Source organism: Apodemus sylvaticus, chromosome 20, assembly GCF_947179515.1.
Source record: "Apodemus sylvaticus chromosome 20, mApoSyl1.1, whole genome shotgun sequence".
NCBI classification, from domain to species: Eukaryota; Metazoa; Chordata; class Mammalia; order Rodentia; family Muridae; genus Apodemus; species Apodemus sylvaticus.
This window is the reverse complement of record NC_067491.1, coordinates 46620733-46641167: the sequence shown is the minus strand read 5'-3', so window position 1 is coordinate 46641167 and position 20435 is coordinate 46620733. Positions and strand designations below refer to the sequence as shown.

The 20435-nt window shown below is 42.9% G+C and overlaps 3 protein-coding genes across 3 annotated transcripts in view; 1 reads left to right on the top strand and 2 right to left on the bottom strand.

The window, feature by feature from the left end:
* Positions 1–2004: 2004 nt before the first annotated feature.
* Positions 2005–5549, bottom strand: LOC127671340 (40S ribosomal protein S12-like). The gene is made up of 2 exons (XM_052166048.1): positions 5187–5549; positions 2005–5017 (listed from the first exon to the last, which is right to left on the bottom strand). Exons 1-2 carry the CDS (start codon positions 5377–5379, stop codon positions 4566–4568), a joined length of 645 nt encoding a protein of 214 aa, XP_052022008.1. The 5' UTR covers positions 5380–5549; the 3' UTR covers positions 2005–4565.
* A 109-nt stretch (positions 5550–5658) lies between these two features.
* Arl1 (ADP ribosylation factor like GTPase 1) lies at positions 5659–16247 on the top strand. The gene is made up of 6 exons (XM_052166049.1): positions 5659–5830; positions 7689–7826; positions 10084–10165; positions 11858–11969; positions 13899–14077; positions 15201–16247. Exons 1-6 carry the CDS (start codon positions 5827–5829, stop codon positions 15229–15231), a joined length of 546 nt encoding a protein of 181 aa, XP_052022009.1. The 5' UTR covers positions 5659–5826; the 3' UTR covers positions 15232–16247.
* Positions 16248–18800: 2553 nt separating this feature from the next.
* The window catches only part of Utp20 (UTP20 small subunit processome component), an 81853-nt gene continuing 80218 nt past the window's right edge, over positions 18801–20435 (bottom strand). Inside the window, exons 61-62 of the mRNA XM_052166047.1 lie at positions 19648–19793; positions 18801–19269 (exon numbers count right to left, since the gene is read on the bottom strand). Coding sequence (XP_052022007.1) covers positions 19114–19269; positions 19648–19793 — 302 coding nt within the window. The 3' untranslated portion in view covers positions 18801–19113. The remainder of the gene's footprint in view (positions 19270–19647; positions 19794–20435) is intronic.

The window sequence follows — 20435 nt, the reverse complement described above, 5'->3', positions numbered from 1 at the left end:
CATCTGACAGAGATTAAATTGGCTGGGAGGGGTGGCTTGTGTTTATAATGCCAGCATTTGGGAAAGCTGAGGCAGGAGGATCTCTGTGAGTTAGAGGCCATCCTGGGCTACAGAGTGGGACTCTGAAAATAAAAAGGGAAAGAAAGAACAGAAACAACATACAAGGTTAAACAGGTTACTCTGAAGTTGGAGCTGCTGTGCTTGCACATATCTCTAAACCTAGCAAGTAGAAAGTCGAGGCACAGCTGGGCGGTGGTGGCGCACGCCTGTAATCCCAGCACTTGGGAGGCAGAGGCAGGCAGATTTCTGAGTTTGAGGCCAGCCTTGTCAACAGAGTGAGTTCCAGGACAGCCAGGGCTACACAGAGAAACCCTGTCTCAAAAAACCACAAGAAAGAAAGAAAGAAAGAAAGAAAGAAAGAAAGAAAGAAAGAAAGAAAGAAAGAAAGAAAAGAAAGAAAGAAAGAAAGGAAGGAAGGAAGGAAGAAAGGAAGAAAGAAAGAAATAAAAGAAAGAAAGAAAGAAAGGAAGGAAGAAAGAAAGGAAGGAAGAAAGAAAGAAAGAAACAAACAACATTGAGGCAGGTTTGGTGTCAGCCTAGATTTGGCAAGATTCTCTCAGAAAACAGATAAAATAGCAAGTTTTTCCTTGCTTCTAGTAAACTGACCAATTGACAGGCGTCTAATAGCAATTAGCCCAAAGCACCACCTCCACCTAGTGGCCCATCCTGACTAGGGACACTCTGGACAGCTTGATCTCCAGTGATTCATTTATGACTCTTGTAACAAACTCACTAATATAGAACATTTACAAATTAAAGTAACAGTCATTGCATTGGTCCCTAAATCTCATTTTATAATTGAATATATAGCTGGGCATCATGATCCACACACGAGACCAGCTAGGTCTACATAGCAGGTTCCAGGAAAGCTAGCGCTACATAGTGAGATTCCGACTCAAACATCCAAAAAACAATAACAACAAAAACAAATGTCTTACTGCTCCTCTGTGATAATAAAAACTCATTCATCTTACTTCAGTGAGTTTAAGAAAATAAGCATAAGACAAGCACATAGTTAATGAAAATATTTATTTTGATAAGAATTTGTCCTAAAAGCCGGGCAGTGGTGGCACACGCCTTTAATCCCAGCACTTGGGAGGAAGAGGCAGGTGGATTTCTGAGTTCTAGGCCAGCCTGGTCTACAGAGTGAGTTGCAGGACAGACAGGTCTATACAGAGAAACCCTGTCTCAAAGAAAAAAAAAAAATAAAGATCGTATCCTAAAAATTAAGATCAATGGGAAACAGGACATGTTGCAATTTTAAACAGGACATTTGAGCGAACATATTAAACAAGTCAGTTCAATGTGGTTATCTCAAGAATAAGAATGCAAAACTTCCAATACAAGCATCGTCAGCGTGACTTTATAGTTCTACTTCCTCATAGACTATGCTTTAAAATATATTTAATTTTATGCATAGGAGTTTGCCTGGATGTATGTATGCTTGGTATGCGTAGGAACCTGCGGAGGCCAGAACAACAACTGAATCTCCTGTGTGATGGCTATTCTTCAGTGTCACCTTGACAGCATCTGGAAAGAACCACAGTCCAGAAATGGAGAGCAGACTTGTGAGAGATTATTTGTGCTTGGGTGGATCCGCTTCTAGTCTGGATCTTTGGGACATAAAGACACACTTTTTTGATTTGGTCCTTGAGGTGGGAAGACACACCTTTTTGTTTTGTTTTGTTTTTGGTTTTTTCAAGACAGGGTTTCTCTGTGTAGCCCTGGCTGTCCTGGAACTCACTCTGTAGACCAGGCTGGCCTCAGACTCAGAAATCTGCCTGCCTCTGCCTCCCAAGTGCTGGGATTAAAGGTGTGTGCAACCAACGCCAGGCGGGAAGACACACCTTTAATATCATTAATCTAATCTAATCTAATCTAATCTAATCATTTTACATCTAATCTAATCTGGGCGCGCCTTCTGCCGAAGACAGTGTAAGGACTTGGGAGAAGGGAGCTCCTCTGCCTGCTTGCCCAGGCATTGCCGGCACGTCCACTCCTTCACTGACCTGGAGCCCTGCCTACTTCTCTGGGATCCCAGCATCTACTGAAGAACAGCCTGTGATGTCCAGACTACGGAGTTGTTCAGCCCGTGGACTGAGTCTTCAGAGAACCCTAACACACCCTGGAACTGGAGTCCAGTTGGGAGCCACCTGTTGGTGCTGGGAGGAACTGCGGAGATGACTCCTTTTATTGTGGAAGTTTTGAGTTCCAAAATCTGCCTACAGGGACTTGTCATTTTCACAGGAGTTTTATAGTGGTGTATTTTCTCTTTCTCCCCCACCCCACTCCCCACCTCTAGTCTCTTTCTGAGACAGGGTTATCTTGTTTGGTTTATCTTGAAATTTAGAGCCACATACTTCTGCCTCCCAAATGCTGGGATTAAAGGTGTGTGCTGCCTGGGCTTTACAAATGTGGCATATTTTCCCTTTCAGCCCTCTTTTTAAAGAGAATCCACTCTCTCAGGTATTTTATGCAGCCGTACTCCATGATAAATCTATAAGAGCCAAAGTTGGGAGTAGATCAAGACCTATCAAGGTAGCAACTCATGTTGAGAGGAGTTGGGAGAGGGGATGAGATGGTCAGTGGAATCGGAAGCATGCTTTCTGCATAAAGCACAGAAAGCCAAGGCAGTCTTTACAACTGACCTTCGAAAGGCCCAGGCGTTGTCATTAACTGGTAACTCATCATGTGCTCTTTAAGCTGAGAGGCTGAAGGCAGGGCTGGATGCCCTATTTCAGGCTTAAGGGTCCTACAACTCCCTGTGCTGAGTCAGGCTGGTCCCTGGCTCTGTAACCCAGAGAAAAAAAGCAGAAAGAAACACAAAGAATCCCTGTGTCCTTGAGAACGGCTAGAAGGGGAACATTACCAAAGGGAGTTACTAGTATTTACCCCACAATATAAAAATGCCCAGTGTGGAGACAGCCAGAATTTAGCCCCGGGAAGCTAGTTCTTTAGAGGGACAAGTGCTGTGCTGCTGAATTTTTAAATCCTGCCTTGCTTTCTGGGTTCTTTCCCCAGCTGGTTTCTGCAGGATGACTAAGTCTGACTCAAGGATTCTGTCTGCTCTTATTTCTTTTACACGGAAGCCTCATCCTAAGGAGACACTGATCAGGAACTTTGGTTTGTTGCCTCGATGGGAATTCTTGATGACTTCTGCTGGATGTTTAAAAGTTCTGGATTTGATAGTACCTTTCGTCTGCTTTCTCAGTTGGGTTACCCTAGCTGTCTGCTGGATATTATGAACACCTGAACTGATGATGCTTTATTATCTGTTGCATCTGTCTCCTATTGGCTATTTAATGTCTTACTTTTGCTTATTGTATATTTAATAAACTCAATAGGGGCTCATTCTAGAGAGAGATCACTTTCCAGACCTTACAGGCGATTAGGTAGAAATTCACTTTCTCGAATGACTTTTCCTTGCATGAAATGTTTCTGTGAATTCAGGGCTTTGGGTGAAGATGAAGGTGTTAGGAGATTTAATTCAACACCTGTGTTGTAAAGTAAAAAACAAAACAGAGATTCTTGGTAGGAATGTAAGCTATTAAAGCCATTATGGAAAACCATATGGAGGTTCCTCAAAAAGTAAAATAAATACTGTAGCATCTGCTTTGTGGTATTTATCTTAAGATAATGAAATCAGGGTGTCAGAGTACAATGCACACCTATGTTTTTTCCAGTATGAATCATGTCTGAAGATATAGAGAACCATGGGGGCTAACGAGGTGGCTTCTCACTTAATAATTACTACTTTTGCAGAGGATCCTAATTTGGATAGCAGCACCCACATCAGGTGGTTCACAATTGTCTATAACTCCAGCTCTGGGCAGCTCCAGATGTGGCTGGCCTCTCAGAGCATCTGTCCTCATATGTACATATTTACACGCATGCCATGGGCACATACACACTCAAAAATTATAAAAATAAATCTACAAAAGGTACAATGCAAATAAACATATTAATGTGAAAAATATGTGAATGTGCATAGACATATGCTTAACAATAATCTTAAAAAGGAAATAGTCTTAAAAAGGAAATAATTTCACTTATAACATGAACGTAGAAGTCATTCTGCTAAATGACAAATCTAATAGAAAAATCACACATTTCTACCTAAGAGGGTGTTGGGAGATTTAATTCATAGGTGGAATCTATGGAGGAAAGTAAGAAGCAGAGAGAGAACAATGTGTTTATGGTAATCATTTCTCTCATGCATATGTGTGTGTGTAAATATATATATATATATGTATCACACTGTGCAACATACATATAATTTTGTCAATTAAACCATAATAATGCTAGGCTAAAGCTTAGGCAGTTTGTAAATTTCCAAAAAGATGAACATTTTCATCATAAACAAGAACACAATAATGCAAAGTTCACATTTGGCAGAAAACCTAAAAAGTGCTATTATTTCCGGCGAAAACTCAAGAGTTTGAGATAATTGTACTTTTCTGTTTTTAGGAACTTAAAAAAGAAAATAAGCCAATAAGAAATGTTGTTCATTTCTTGCATTTGAAGTACTCTTCAATGACATCTTTAGCCTGAGATTCTTGGCCATAGTCCTTAACCACCACACAGCTGCAACCTATCACTTTCCGAGGTTTCCCCTTTCGATCAATTTTGCAAAGGCCTACCCATTCCCCCAGTTTCTTGTTGTCATCAACCTTAATTAGGTTGATTTGGTGTTCAGCGCAAAGGGTTTCCACCAACTTGATGTACATAGGTTTATCACAATTGGATGCAAGCACACAGAGATGTGCTTGGCGCTTGCCTAGGGCTTTGGCAGCTTCGTGAATTCCTCGTGCTAGGCCATCGTGGACCAGGGCGGTCTTCAGCACCTCTTGCAAAGCAGTGTTGACGTCCATGATAACTCCAGCCGCAGTGCCTTCCTTGGCCATGGCGTGGGTTACAGGTGGATCCGACCTGGAGCGCGCCTCGAGCCTCTGAGTGGCTGCGCAGAAGCAAGAAGCGTTTCTTAAGAATGTTAAGAAGCACCAAACCCTTTCACTATGGAAAACTACGTTAACTTCCAACTCAAGTCGCAGGAGGTAACAAGTTCCCAGTCCTGTGGAGGCGGAAAGGTGGTCAGGTGGCCACCCAGAGAACAAAAAATTAGACACCTCGGGTATGAGGGTGCCCCGTATTGGTGGCGCGCAGTGACTGCGGGTGAGCTTTCTTGTTATTATTACGTAACCCTGGCTCATCCTGCGGGAATACATTTAGAGGAAAGTGGACCGCCTCCGCAGACTGCTCCAGGAGCTGCAACCACCGGGACTCCGCCACCAGCGCCCGCATACTGTGCCTTCGCTTCATCGAGCTTTTATTTTTCGTTGGCCGATTCGCCACTATTTGATATCAGAATTTAACACGAAAAAGTCCCATTTTAATATTTGAGAAGGCCTTACTGTCCAGAAAAGTGGAACCAGGAAACACTTTTGGTCTTTAATTTTTTTTTTGTTATCGTTGTGGCGTTCATTTTTCGGCTACGCTCAGAACACCAGGGAATTGCGTCGAAAGCGCCGACGCGGACGCCCAGACCTCGGTGCCCAGCGGGCGCGCAGTCGCAGTGGCCTCTCGTCCCGGCTCCCGCCCCCGCTGGGTGGACGACGTGGAAGTTGCTGGCTGACCTGGCTTGGAGGAGTCGGCTTCGGAGCCGGAGTCCCGGAGCAGCGGAGGTGGCGGCGCCCAGGCTCAACTAGGAGTCGCTGCCGAGTCCCGGCCTGTCTCTGAGGATCGGCGAGGGCGCGGCGGCGGTTCATCATGGGTGAGGAGCGTGGGAAGGGCGTCTGGCGACTGAGGGGGACCGGCCGGGCCGCGGGAGGCTCTTCACCTGCAGGGAGACGCCACCTCCCGGCTCTGTCCCTTGCACCCGCGGGGTCCGGACTGGTCCCAGCCCGGCCTTTTCCCCTCATCCTGCATCCTCCACCTTGGTTGGACAGGAGGAACGGGGCGACGGGTGCCTGGCAGCCATGCAGCTGCAGGTTCTCCGAGGTGTCTGACCCTGCGTGGAAGCTTGATGGCTGCAGTGTGGGTGTTGGGACTGCGTCACTTTTAGAAACCCGAGGACAGGTAGTGTTTGTTGCTCCTTGCGCTGCTCCTGTCCGCTCGCCCGCTGTAGCTAGCTGATCGTGGAGATGGTGGAGTTCGGTGGATTGTAAAGTGGGCGAGTCCGGCAGGACAGTGAGTGAGATTTTAATGTCGATTCCCAGATTCGCACTTTTCCAGGTGAGGGAATTGCGGTAGACTTCCGAGCGCACCCTACGGGGATGCTCCATCCAGTACAGCTGGGGCTTCTAGGAGTTGCAAATCCTGCGGTTTCTGTCAATACTTAACACAGTTTTCTCAAAAGTGTATGGATCCGGAGCCTTATAGTTTCGTTCGGTTCTCTGTAACCCTTGGGGCGTTGTTTTTCCGTCTCTGGACGTGAAAACCGGCGAAAGGACTTTGTCAAGTCACACCCATTCTCTCTGTATATGGCTTGTTCTGTGTTTGTTTTTCTAGAGTAGGCAGCTTTAATTGTGCCATTTTCCTCCTAGTAGCAAAGTGTGACATCTCTTCTTTCTTCCTCTTGCCTTTCCTTTCCGTGTGCGTGCGCGTTTGTGTGTCTACAAGCAAGCGCACTTGGAAGTCAGCCTTGAGTATGCTAGGCGACGCCCTTCTGCTGAGCTGTATAGCTCCAGCCCTTTTAAAACTTCGAGATAGGATCTAAGTTGTCTAGCCTCGAATACAACTCACTCTGTAGCCAAAGGTGGCCTCAGACTCACTGCTATTGCTTTAACCTCCTGGAATAACTAGCATTAAAATTGTGTGTGTGTGTGTGTGTGTGTGTGTGTAGTATCCATGTGTATTGCATGCTGACCATATTCCCCTTCATACCCCCCACTTTTCCGTTTTCTCCATTTATATTGTGACTTTTTTTTTTTCCCTTAGTGACTTTTGAAGGCAAAGTATTTGTGCCACAAATACTTTTACATCTCAGGGTGCCATGGGTACAAAAAGGTTCCCGGAAATATTTCATAAAGTAGTGAATGTCATCTTTCTGTCTCAAATGAGTTTCTAATGCACTCAGGAAACAGGCAGGCGGATCTCTATATGAGTTTGAGGCCAGCCTGGTCTACATGCTGATTTCCAGGGCCTCCAGGGCTACAAAGTTAAAAGATCCTATCAAAAAATACTGCCCCAAATAATAATAAACAAAACAACAACAAAAATAGTTTGCTGAGGTTAGTGGAGAGTGCCCTAAAGACTTATACTGGTACTCTGTCACTCAGCACTCAGTGGCCCAGTCACTCAGCACTCCATTGTGCTGCTTCTCCTCTGCCTGGCGCTTTGGTACTTAAGGGTAAGAAGGAGACAGCACTAAGTTACCGTGTCCTTATTCTGTTGATTAGAAGATGAACTGGATTCCTGAGGGCAGTGTCTACATGTCTGATGATGTGTTCTGCCTTCCTGACATTTTTCCGGACCTGGGAATAACACCTTTCATTGGAAGCAAGAGTATCTACCTGTGCATTCAGGACAATTAGGCATATAGCTTTTCAAAAGGCAAGGCTAAATGTGTTGGGGACCTAATTTTCAAGATGACATCAAATACATTTTTTTTTATTATTATTATCTTGTAGGTGGCTTTTTCTCAAGTATTTTTTCCAGTCTCTTTGGAACCAGGGAAATGAGGATTTTAATTTTGGGATTAGATGGTGCTGGAAAAACGACAATTTTGTACAGATTACAGGTTGGAGAAGTTGTTACTACTATTCCCAGTAAGTATTGGTTTGGTAAAATTTTTCATGTTTCTATCTAATACAGCTTTATGAATAAATGAGTCATATGATGGGGGTTTGCAGACTTCTAGTATGGAAATGATATTGACCATACTTAAAAAAAAAAAAAAAACAACTAAGAAGCATTTCGGTGCAATTTAAGGTTCCCTATCTACACAAACAGGCTTCTCTGTTTAGAACAATAGTTAGCTTAAGTCACTAAATCTTTGCTGCTTAGTGTAGCTACTATCTATCTCCTGGCTTTGAGGAGTAAATGAGGCACACAAAGTACTTTGGTAACCTGTATAATGATGTATGTAGACGTTAAATCGGTATTGTTGCACACAAAGCACCCTTTTCTGCACATTTATTACTTGAATACAGTGTAGTTTCTTCTATGTAATTCTGTAGCTCACTTTTAAACCTGGGAATTGTAGAATCAGAGTGTTGAAATGACCCGGCAGCTGAACACCAAGGAGAAGAAACACCTGAACTTTAATTTAACTTTGCTCATGGCCTTGTTATTCTTGCTGTTTTAGAAAGTTATTTGCAGATAGTCCTTCTTATTTTAATACTTGGGGGTGGATACTCTTGGTGTTTACACAGTTCCATTTTTTGAGCTAAATTTATAGAGATATGATTAATACATTTTAATTAAGTTAAAGAATATATAGAATTTGCTCAAGATTTTAAATTGTGTGCTTTGAATTCCTCTGTTGGATCATCCCATTATGTCACTATTAAAATTTCCAGAGATTTTCTCTTTTGCTTTTAAGGAGGAATGTTTGGATTTTATAGCATCTGTTATTTCTGCCCATTTCATTTCCTTTGATTCTTACTTCTTGAGAATCTCTCCTCTCCACGTGGATAGTGTTTTGTGGCCTCTGCAGTGCACAGTGCTACACAACCTGTGGACTGCAGTGTGGGCTGTTTCCATGCCTGTCCTTTGCACATAAACAGTTTTCTTGATGGTAATGGATATAGACCTGCCCATGTCTAGTTCTGAGGAAGACAGGAATTTGCTTTTTAGTTTGCTACATTTGCCATGGCATATTTTATTTTATTAAAAATAAAATTACATTTTATTTTTCAGATGTAATATGCATACTTACCTGCAAAACACATCATTTACCAACACATCATTAAAGATAGGAAATAAAACTCAGTAGTAATTGTAAGTCAGTTTTCATGCTGACTATTTGTTTGTCTGCTTTCTGAGACAGGGTTTCTCTCTGTAGCCCTGGATGCCCTGGAACTCACTGTGTAGACCAGGCTGGGCTGCCTCAGCCTCCCAGGTCCAGGGATTAAAGGCCTGGCCTGACTTTTTCTTTTCTTGTCTTTTCTTTTTCCAAGCTTAGGAAGTAAGAGCAAACTTTGTCAGTGTCCACCTAAGTGTTTTTAGCATTACTTTCTCCCTCATTTAGATTTCCTTTGAAAATAGTTTCTGGTTTCAGCTGCATGATGTTGAGGTACAAACTAAGGATGGCAGAGAAAAGGGATGAGATATTGACTATTCAGCTATGGCCTTGACCTATAAGCAAGCTCTTGAGATGTCTGTAGAGGGTCTGTAAGGCTGCAGCCTGCACAGAACATGGCTTTATTGAAATTAAAGCCTAGTTTTCTATATTAATTTTAATTATTCACTGTCAGAGCTTCAGCTTTTGAATCTATAACTGTACTTTTCAAATAAGACTTTCTGAACACTTATACCAGTACCCAGGGTAGTTTAATAGACTTCTGGAACTGGGGAAATTGCTTAGAAGGTAGCAACTACCTCCCTACTGCATGGATGTGGTGCACATTTATGATCCCAGCAGTGGGGAGGCAGACTGGCAGAGCAGATGTCTGGGGCTTGATAGGCAGCCAGTGAGAGAGAAACAGAGATAGACACACACACACACACACACACACACACACACACACACACACACAGAGAGAGAGACAGAGACAGAGACAGAGACAGAAACACAGAGAGAGACAGACAGAGACAGAGAGAACATGAAAGACAGACAGAGAATGAATGATAATATTGCCAGCCAGTGTGTGTGTGTGTGTGTGTGTGTGAGAGAGAGAGAGAGAGAGAGAGAGAGAGAGAGAGAGAGAGAGAGAGAATGAATGAGAATATTAAGTGTTATATTAATCCAGCCCATAATGTGATTAAAAATTACAAGCAGTTGCTAAAACTCAGTGAAGTTGGACACTTTGTAAAGGTAGCATATATTGGTCTACATATGTATTGATTTGATTTCTCTTTCAGCTATTGGATTTAATGTAGAGACGGTGACATACAAAAATCTCAAATTCCAAGTTTGGGACTTAGGAGGACAGACAAGTATCAGGTATGGTATAAACACCAGATCATTTGGTGGTATTTAGCATTTACCTACTCTTTTTAGTGCTGGTAACACTAAGCCAAAATATATCTCCTATTGGCAATTAGACAGGAGTCCTGTTGTTTAAAATGTGGTAGAATTTGAAACTACATATCTTCCTTAGACTAAGGAACTCAATTTTTCAGATAATCACTTAAATGAAAATTCTCTCATGAGAACCCAGAAGGTTCAAAAACTGGCCCCTCGCTTGGGTTTTGTCATCTTTCCCCTCTGAGCGATTGTTTGGCATCCATCCAAGTCCATGCAGGTGGAGAGAAATGAAGGAGCCCAGAAATCTAGGACTTGGCAGGTGTCAGTGGCTGGGGGAGGGGGGCAGCGCAGAGCAGAAATAAGGTTGCTGTTAAAAATGTTGGTGCACAGCTTTAATCCCGGCTCTGGAAGACAGAGGCAGGAAGAACTGGAGTTAGAGGCCTGTCTGGTCTACATATCTAGTTCCAGGCCAGACAGGGTCAGACTTTCATAGAAGACAAGAGAGAGAGAGAGGGGGGGGGGGGAGGGAGGGAGGGAGGGAGGGAGAGAAAGAGGGAGAGAGAGAGAGAGAGAGAGAGAGAGAGGGAGGGAGGGAGAGAGGAGAGAGAGGAGAGAGGAGAGAGAGGGAAAAGTGGGGAGGGAGGGAGAGTATGAGATTGATTAGTAATACAGTCACTAAATAGACTGCTGTTCAGTGACTCATTTTATTTGGTAAGATGCCTTTGAGATGATTATTATGATTTTTTTTTTTTTGAGACTTGTGTAGCCCTGGTTATCCTGGAACTTGCTCTGTAGACCAGGCTGGCCTTGAAGTTTACAGAGATCAGCTTGCCTCTGCCTTCCAAGTGCTGGGATTATGGGTGCTTCACCATCACCTGGTTTGAGATTATTTCTAATTGTATACAATTCTACTCCTGGTTGTCACCAGTGATTAAGGACATAAAAAGTCACATTAAAATTTCCAGGCGGGGACTGGAGAGATGGCTCAGTAGTTAAGAGCACTGACTTCTCTTCTGAAGGTCCTGAGTTCAAATCCCAGTAACCACACGGTGGCTCACAACCATCCATAATGAGATCTGATGCCCTCTTCTGGAGTGTCTGAAGACAGCTACAGTGTACTTACAAATAATAAATGAATATTTAAAAAAGAAATTTCAGGCAGTATTGGGACATGCCTTAAATTTCATCCCTTGAGAGGCAGAAGCAGGAGGATCTGTGAGTTTGAGGTTGACCTGGTTGATAACAGAGTGAATTCCAGGACAACCAGAGCTATACAGAGAAACTTTGTCTCAGGAAACAGAAAAAAAAAAACAAACAAAAAAAAAAACAAAGAAAGGATTCCTGGTTAAAGACTGGTAAATTACAATGATCAGGTCTGTGGATAACTTTCTACCAGTGTATTTAGTGTTTTTTGTAAATGATATTTGTATCTTCTTATCCTGAAGTTCTAAGCTTGAAGCTGTAGTTTCATTTGTATAATTTAATATCTATCACTCTTCTGTCAACCCAGTCATATTGAGTGTGATGCCAGATGTAATTCTATCAGGAACCGTTAATCACACAGGGCTGCCGTGAAAACCCCGTCTCCTATCACTGTCCAAGTCCAGCATGGAAGTTGACATGTCAAGTGGTTTTGCAAAGGATAACATGTTTTTGAATTATTTTTAGGCCATACTGGAGATGTTATTATTCAAACACCGATGCAGTCATCTATGTCGTTGACAGTTGTGACCGAGACCGAATCGGCATTTCTAAGTCGGAGTTAGTGGCCATGTTGGAGGTAAGCAGACAGTTAGGTGTGGAGGGACTAGAGGGTCACTTAGATTTGCTTACCTTTCCTTGTGTATATTATCATGTGCAAGAATAATTAAAGGCATTCAACAATATTTTCTTCCATTCTTTTCCTTTCCCCCCCCTTTTTTTTATTTAAAAGATACGTTTCTTGGGGGCTGGAGAGATGGTTGGGTGGTTCAGAGCACTGGTCGCTCTCTCAGAGCACTGGGTTCAGTTCCCAGAGCCTGTGTTTAGCTGGCAGTGTGCAGTGACAGCTGAGTGGTCTGCTACTCAGTTCCGGTGGGTCCATCGACACACGTGGTGCATATAACATCCTCATATAAAAGTAAACACTTTAAGATACACACAGAGACACAGAGACTTATTTCTTTATAAGTGTGATTGTTTTGTCTGTATTATGTGTGTGTACTGTGTACATGCATGGTATCTGGGGAGGTCAGAAGAAAGCATCAGATCTGCTGGGAGTGGAGGTGTAAACGAACAATTGTGTGGGCTAGGCATTGAACCTGGGTCCTCTGCAGGAGTAGCAAGTGCTCTTAATCACTCGGCTAACTCTCCCTTAAAGGGTTTTTATTTATTTGTGTGTGTGTGTGTCTGGCTACATGAATGGTTCAGTACTTACCTGTTGCCTGAAGAGGCTGGAAGAAGGTGTTAATTATACATGGCTGTATTTTACCATGTGAGTTTGGGAATCGAATGTGGGATCCATGCCTTCTGCATAAGTAGCAAGTTCACTTAGCCAGAGCCATACCTTTAGCCTATTCTGTGTGTGTGTCCATCCTCCATCCCTTCTGCTTTTTTTTTTTTTAAGATTTATTTATTTATTACACATAAGTACAACTGTCACTGTCTTCAGACACCCCAGAAGAGGGCATCAGATCCTATTACAGATGGTTGTGAGCCACCATGTGGTTGCTGGGATTTGAACTCAGGACCCCTGGAAGAGCAGCTTTTAACCGATGAGCCATCTCTCCAGCCCCCCTTCTGTTCTTTTTAAAAAGTGCATGTTACTTCTTATTGGAAAGATAGATTGAATAACAATCTAGCCCTCTAGCTTCTTGTAATCATTTCATGAGTCTCAGAAAATTCAGAGCTCTTAATTTAAGCTAAGTCAAGTTAAAAAATGACTAGCGTGTGTATGGTGTGCGTGTGTTTGAATGTGTACACATTTGCATGTGGAGCTCAGAGCACGGCTGTGTAGAGTTGGCTCTCTTCTAACTTTATGTTGTTCCAAAGATGTATCTCGGGTTGCCAGGCTAGGGGGCAACTTTTACCCGAGGAGCTATCTTGCTGCCCCAATAATGTGACTTTTAAAAGTTATTTTTATGTCTTGTATGCTTGTGTCTGCATGTGTATGTTGGTGCCTTCAGAGGCCAGAAGAGGGTGTCAGATACCCTTGGGCTGGACTTGTAGGCAGTTGGGGGCCGCCTGTTACAGGGCTGAGAACCAGACATACTCTGGAAGAGGAGCCAGTGCTCCTGAGCCCCGAGCTTGCTTTTGAATCTTTTGGAACCATTGTGTGCTAAGGCATGCGCATTTCTGGGCTGCTGGCTCAGCTCTGCCCTGTTACTGGGTTTTTACTTCTCACTGACCCACTGAGCTTGCTCCAGTCACAGCGCCTCTTCCCTCTGTCTCATAGATCTTTGCTTGTACTGGGTAATGAGAAAGTCCTCCCTTCCTCCTTCCCTTCCTTTCCTCCCTCCCCACCCTCCCTCCCCTCTCTCCCTCCCTCCCCACCCTGCTTGATGTTTTTTTTCTTTTATGACCCAATGAATTTCCTAAGAGTTGTTTACAGGAGTACGGACACACAAACACACATATTCTTCAACACAGCTTCTTTATTGGTAATTTTTTTCCCCAAACTGAAGGGTGCAAATTAACTAAAAGAAATGAAATTGTTTTCTATTTTATTTAGGAAGAAGAGCTGAGAAAAGCTATTTTAGTGGTGTTTGCAAATAAGCAGGACATGGAGCAGGCTATGACGCCCTCAGAAATGGCAAATGCTCTTGGCTTACCTGCCCTGAAGGACCGGAAGTGGCAGATCTTTAAAACATCAGCAACCAAAGGCACTGGCCTTGATGAGGCCATGGAATGGCAAGTACCCTGTTGGAAGGCAGCTGTGTGTGTGAGGGAAGCTTCCTATGGGCAAGAGTTTGGGATGTAGCCCAGGATAGATCCTGCTTCAGCCTTAGTGTAGAGATTACCAGTGTGCGTAAGTCTAGCCTGTGATGCAGGGTTGATGTTCCTTTTTTTTTTGATTTGTTTTTTGAGACAGGGTTTCTAGCCCTGGCTTCCCTGGAACTCACTCTGTAGACCAGGCTGGCCTTGAACTCAGAAATTCTCCTGCCTCTGCTGGGATCACAGGCGTGCGCCACCACTGCCCAGCAGGCAGGGTTGATGTTCTTGAGGATGACATTAGATAGGAGCTCTTCCAGCCTTTCTCCCACTGTCTTCCAGGACACCTACATGACTACAGTTAGTTACTAGGAAGTTGGCTCTCTCATCTATCTTCTGTCTAGTTCCGAGTCTCCCAGAAGTGAAGCGAAGGGTGCTTCCTGTCAAGGCTCTTGACCGGCATGGTAGCACTCTGTTCCAGTACTCGGGAAGACTATGCCTGACAGTTCCTGAGTTTGAGGCTAGCCAGGTCTACACTTAGAACGACCAAGGCCAGCTAAGGCTATGTAGTGAAACTGCTGCAATCCCCTCCATCTAAAAAAGGATTCTCAAGTATCATCTGTGATCCTTACCTTACCTCGAAAATGGAGTTCTGTGCCCTCGTCACAGACAGCTACAATACTTGCCATCTTAGTTTGTAATTGTTCAGCAGATGGATTGACTCCAGCTTGTTGAGAATAGAGTTCAGTTTTTACTTCTGAACTGTACATATGTGCAACCCAGTAGTAATAGGGGAGTATGATACCTGGCGCTCAGTTTGACCATGCCTGCTTATAACCTCAACATTTTGGAGGCAGAGGTAAGAGGATCAGGAACTCAAGGCCTCCTTTGGGTACTTGGTGAGTTCAAAGTTAGCCTGGGCTACTTGAGATTTTGTCTCAGAAAAAGCAGAATAAATAAAAATCAATAGATTCTTGGTAGAAACTCTTATAATCTGTGTTAGTCTTTTTAATCTCCCTCCATTGTAAAATTTATATCATTACTGTTCATGCTTTATACTTAGAAGTTAGTTTTGTTGAAGTATTGCACTTTCTTTCCCCAGGTTAGTGGAAACACTGAAAAGCAGACAGTGAGTCCATTCACATCAGCGCCTGTGACCCAAAAGTTACATCACATACTCATTGGAACCAGTCATGTGTACTTCCTGTGACTGTTGGAACTGTGTGATTCTGGCATACACAGACCTGACTTCAATATGTGTAATAAATATAACAAACAAGTATTTGGTGAGAGGGTTAGCTTAAATGAATCACCCAAAGGGTTTGTGTAATGTAAAATATTTTTTCCTTGTTTTCTTGTGTTAAGGTATATATTCTATTTGTATGGAATTCTTATTCAAATACAGTTCTATTAAAGAATGTATACTCTTAGGGGGAAGCCTCCTATTTTTAAATTAGTGGTTGCATCTTGTTTGTATGAACACTAATATTTAGCTCAGACTCTTTCCCCCTTAAAATGAATTAAGGCTTTCCAAAGATTAGTCTTAGCAAAGTAGATTAGAAAAGTGTATAATCTTCATTTGCTTAACTTACTAGTTTATTTTGTTGGCTCACTTTACGGACTTACATTATTTTATAATACTTGTCAAAAGAATTTTATGTATGCTGACCTGAACTTTGTACAGGAAGGTGGGGTTCTGCTAGGATGCTTTGCCAGGTGCTCTACCGTGGGTAGGGTAGGGTTCAGAGTCAGGCTGTGGGTGAGAAACTTGTGTCCTAAATCATACTGTATCTGGAAATGCCAGCACTGGGAACACTGGCACTTAGGTGTGGTGACACACCTGTAATCCTAGTACTCAGGAGACAGGCAGGAAGACAAAGAGTTCAACTTTGTGATGAGTCTGAGGCCAGCCTGGGCTGCTTGAGGCTATGTCTCAAAGCAACAAGAACAAAAACACCAACCAACCAACCAAATTATGCTCAAGTAGTTATGGATATTCAAAGAAATGTTTATATAAACTCTTGTCTATGTTATTAAAATGGTAAGGGATACAGTCAGAATGATCCCAAATGGCTGTTTGATGAGTTCATAACACAATATAAAAACTTCACATCAAATAAAAAGCAGTTTTAATAAACAGTAACAAGATGTTGTTAGTGTCTTCCATTCATTTACCTTGGTATGAAATTGGCTAAAAATAAACATCTTACTGGTTCTGTAACAAAAATTAAATATTCCTAGTTTTAAAGATTAGGCATACATGTAGGGGTTAAGATTATTTTTCCAAGGAATTTTTTGAACCCAACAATCCACCACAAACTTACCTACAGTGTGCAGCATGGTTCAAAGTCGAGTTCTTTCAGTAAGTTGGGCAACTGGCATTTAAAAATTAAGGCATTGGGGCGGGAGAGATGGGCCAGCGGTTATAAGAGCACTGACTGCTCTTCCAAAGGCCCTGAGTTCAAATCCCAGAAACCACATGGTGGCTCACAACCATCTGTAAAGGGATCTGAAGACAGCAACTCACATATATAAAATAAATCTTTGAAAAAAAAAATGGCATTGGTAGAAACTTGGTCTCTAGCCTTCCTTGCCATGTGTGGTAAACTGGGATTTTTAAGCTCCATGCTGGCCTCAAAATCCCAGTGATCCTCATGTTTGGTTCCTGTAGTGCTGAGGTTGTGGCTGTGTAACTATCATAGCCAGCTTGGGATTCATAACCTTTGTTCTTGCCTCTATAGTTTAATTTCTTTGAAATCTTTTTTAGGAACCCTCTTCCTCCAGGCAGTTATTCTCAGTACAACTGATCAAAACAAAATGAATACCTTTTCAATGGGCAAAGGCTTTTGTTTTTATATGAATACCAGTGTCTATATATTTGGACATTCCATTTCATTGGAATATAGTGAGGAGTGGCTCAGTGGATTGTTTGATATAGAAGGATGAGGATCAGTGTCTTACAACCAGCACATATGTAAAAAGGTAGACAGATCTTCCCGCCCAGTGCTGGGGCTGGAGCTGGAGCCAGTCCGCTGAAATGGCAAGGCCCAGTGAGAATCCTGCCTCTTAAAGTAAGGTGGAGCGTGCTCAAAAAAGTAACTCAGCACCTATGACCTTCACGTCTACACACATAGATGAGTGGACCTCTTACACAGTAATATATACCATGCAAAAATATTTTTAAAGTCGGTATAGGATATGTGTCAGGTAGGCAAGTGGCACTGCAATTTATACCTTAGCTTCCATCTGGCCAATGGCACAGAGCTGGGGAACGGTAGAAGAGGAATTTATAGAGCTAGTAGGCTTATTCTCAAGGTCCAGGGCCTGTCATGCACACAGCCCCCCGCCATCTCAATCTGATCATCATTCTGATGGTTTATCATATAGGCTAGAATAAATCCTGAGTTTAAATGTTGATGTTTACAAAGTAAATCTGAATATATGTGTGTGCCTGCTCGCATATCTGTTAAGCTTGGTAATGTGTGTTTTGAATCTTGGTTCTACTATCCACATCCACATCTCCTTAGTTTATTCACTGAGTCTGTCTCATTCGTAAAACAGGAACAGTTCTGAATCATATCAGATCTAAGGTATATGCCAAGTGCCTAACACACAGGATGAGTTTTCTGTTTCCCAAACATACTGGGCACGGAAGAACACTGCTTCAGTGCTGAGTGCAGAGAGCAAATGACTGTCCTCTAAGTGTGGAAGTCACTGCAGACTCAGGCAGGCTCAACTCGGAACCCACTGCAAAGCTTCAGGGAAACCAGACACTAATTTTTGTTCCTTGTTAGTTGTTTGCTCCTTTTTAATTATGAGGTTTTTGCATATAAGCGAAATCTGAAACAGAACACTAAATTTTACAATTATTGCTAGTGCCACTTAAGGCCTCTGCCACTACACAGTGGAGCTGAATGAATCTTTTTCCTTCTCAAGACTATCTTTAGACACTGAAATATTCTCTTTACCCACATATGTTCTACAGAACCATATATATGGTCCTTTAAACCACACACACACACACACAAACACACACAAACACACACACACACACACACACACACACACACACACACACACACACTAATGTTAACCACTGAGCCTTCTGGAAGGAAAGCCTGTGGCACAGTGGAAATTCTCATGTTCCACTACTGGCAGCACTTTTGTCTTTAACACATACAGGACAAGCCTTTACTGCGTCTTCTTCTAAAAGCACCTTGCTTTGTTGGTTCACTTTCTTATCTTCCATTTAATGTTTAGAATTGGCTTATGAACTGTTTTGGGGTTTTGCTTCCATATGTACTCAACCAATGGATAAACTTGGGAAAACAGCATTTTATGATACTAGACCCACCAGCACGGCTGTATCTGTGTACTTGCACAGACTTGTAAATGCCTTCTGCTAAGTTTACATGTCATCATACTTTGTTTACTTGTTTCTTTGTTTTTGTTTTTTTTCAAGACAGGGTTTCTCTGTGTAGCCCTGGCTGTCCTGGAACTCATTCTGTAGACCAGGCTGGCCTCGAACTCAGAAATCCGCCTGCCTCTGCCTCCCAAGGATCTATGAGGCAGGATCTATGTTTTCAAAAGATCACTTGCCTCTGGCACCAGATTAAAGGTCTGCAACACCACACCAGGTTTTTTGTGAAAAGCTAGGCTTTAAATCATGTCATGTAGTACGATAGCCTTTTTTAGACAAGAGTAGCATATAAACATTTTAATTAAAAAAAAATACAAGTATGGTTATATAAAATATACATTACAAATCTATGCCAAAGTTTTAACTTAATTTCTTTTGGTTGAGACCCAGTCTCAGTCCAGCTGCTCTGGAATTTGGGGCAATCTCTTGCCCAAACCTTCCAAGTCCAGAGGTTACGGGTGTTAAGCTACCACACCCACCTCCCGAAGTTTAGCATAAGGAGCAAAATTCAAGACATTGAGCCCAGCACCGTGAAACAGGATGTTCAGGTTTTTACCCTAGTGGAGACAGCCAAGTTAATGCACACAGGGAGACCTCACTCTACCGTTGCTAAGTCTCTGAGGCTGTGGGACTTCTGCCTCTTGGCCTTATAGCCAGGGCGCAGGAACTCTATCTTTCTCTTCTTTGCTTCACTTTTATTTTTATGTTTCTTCAACTTCTTCTTGACAGCAATATCAGGATTGGTTACAAACTTGAAGAGAAACCAGAAATCTTTCATTACTTTTTTTTGTTTTGTTTTTTTTGATTTGGTTTTTTTCGAGACAGGGTTCCTCTGTGTAGCCCTGGCTGTCCTGGAACTCACTCTGTAGACCAGGCTGGCCTCGAACTCAGAAATCCGCCTGCCTCTGCCTCCCAGAGTGCTGGGATTACAGGCGTGCGCCACCACTGCCTGGCTCTTTCATTACTTTTAAAGTACATGTGAAAAGAGTCCAAATCACATGAGAACATGTATCATTAATGACAATCCTCCTCCGAAGCCCTCCCCCTCCCCCACGTGTGCACAGCACACCCCTAGTTGAAAGCACCTGGTAAACCAAAGGATGAGCCACATTTCGGACCACAAACTCACCTCCAGGGCCTTCCTCTTCTTCCGGAGAGCCCTCTTCTCGCTAGCCTGCTTCTGGACAGAGGCGAAGGCCAATGAGAAGCTCTCGAGTCCAACCAGCTTTTTGAGTAATTCTATGATTTCCTGGGATAAATTCTTCAGTACAGGATCTAATCACAGAAGAAAAGATTAGAGACAATCCCACATCAAGGTAACATCTAAAGTCCTGTGCTGTCATGACTGTTAATGTCCAACACACATCTGAAGCTGGCTTTCGAGTGCCTGAGTTGGGAGGGTGTGCACCTTAGCCAGATGCAACAAGACACCAGGAACCTGGCTGTGAAGACGGTCACGCAACCTAGGACCTTGGCAGTGTTTTGGGTTAGCTCTGTGAGCCTGCTCTGTTCTGCAGCTGTTGACCTAAGACGTTTTTCTGGCCTCTGATGCACAGGCCAGAGTCTAGCTGGGCCCACAGTATCGAGTTTGTGAGGACAGACTGAGAAACTATTTTCTCCTACCCCCTCTGTCTCCCTCTCTTTATAAAATGCCAATCAGCCATGGAATTTATCTATTCTCAAATACCATGGGAATTAGGATGTATACCAAGTCCCTAACACACAGATGGACTGTTCTGAATACTCTGGGCACTAAAGAATATCACTTCAACACGAACACAAAGTACAGAGTAAAAGATGGACTGGGTTGAACAGTTAAATCAGTCCTCTAAATGTGCGGCTTACTACAGCAGTGGTAGAAGAACCTTAGGACCAATTGCTAAGATCTCAATGAAATCACACATTAATTTCTATTTT

Bases quoted from the DNA above. Each gene is read 5' to 3' on its own strand.
- LOC127671340 (XM_052166048.1), bottom strand. From the start codon at position 5,379: ATGAAGCGAAGGCACAGTATGCGGGCGCTGGTGGCGGAGTCCCGGTGG. The intron at 5,018-5,186 runs GTGTCTAATTTT...GCTTCTGCGCAG, and splicing joins GGGGCACCCTCATACCCGAG to CCACTCAGAGGCTCGAGGCG.
- Arl1 (XM_052166049.1), top strand. The intron at 7,827-10,083 runs GTAAGTATTGGT...TTTCTCTTTCAG, and splicing joins AGTTGTTACTACTATTCCCA to CTATTGGATTTAATGTAGAG. The intron at 14,078-15,200 runs GCAAGTACCCTG...TTCTTTCCCCAG, and splicing joins CTTGATGAGGCCATGGAATG to GTTAGTGGAAACACTGAAAA.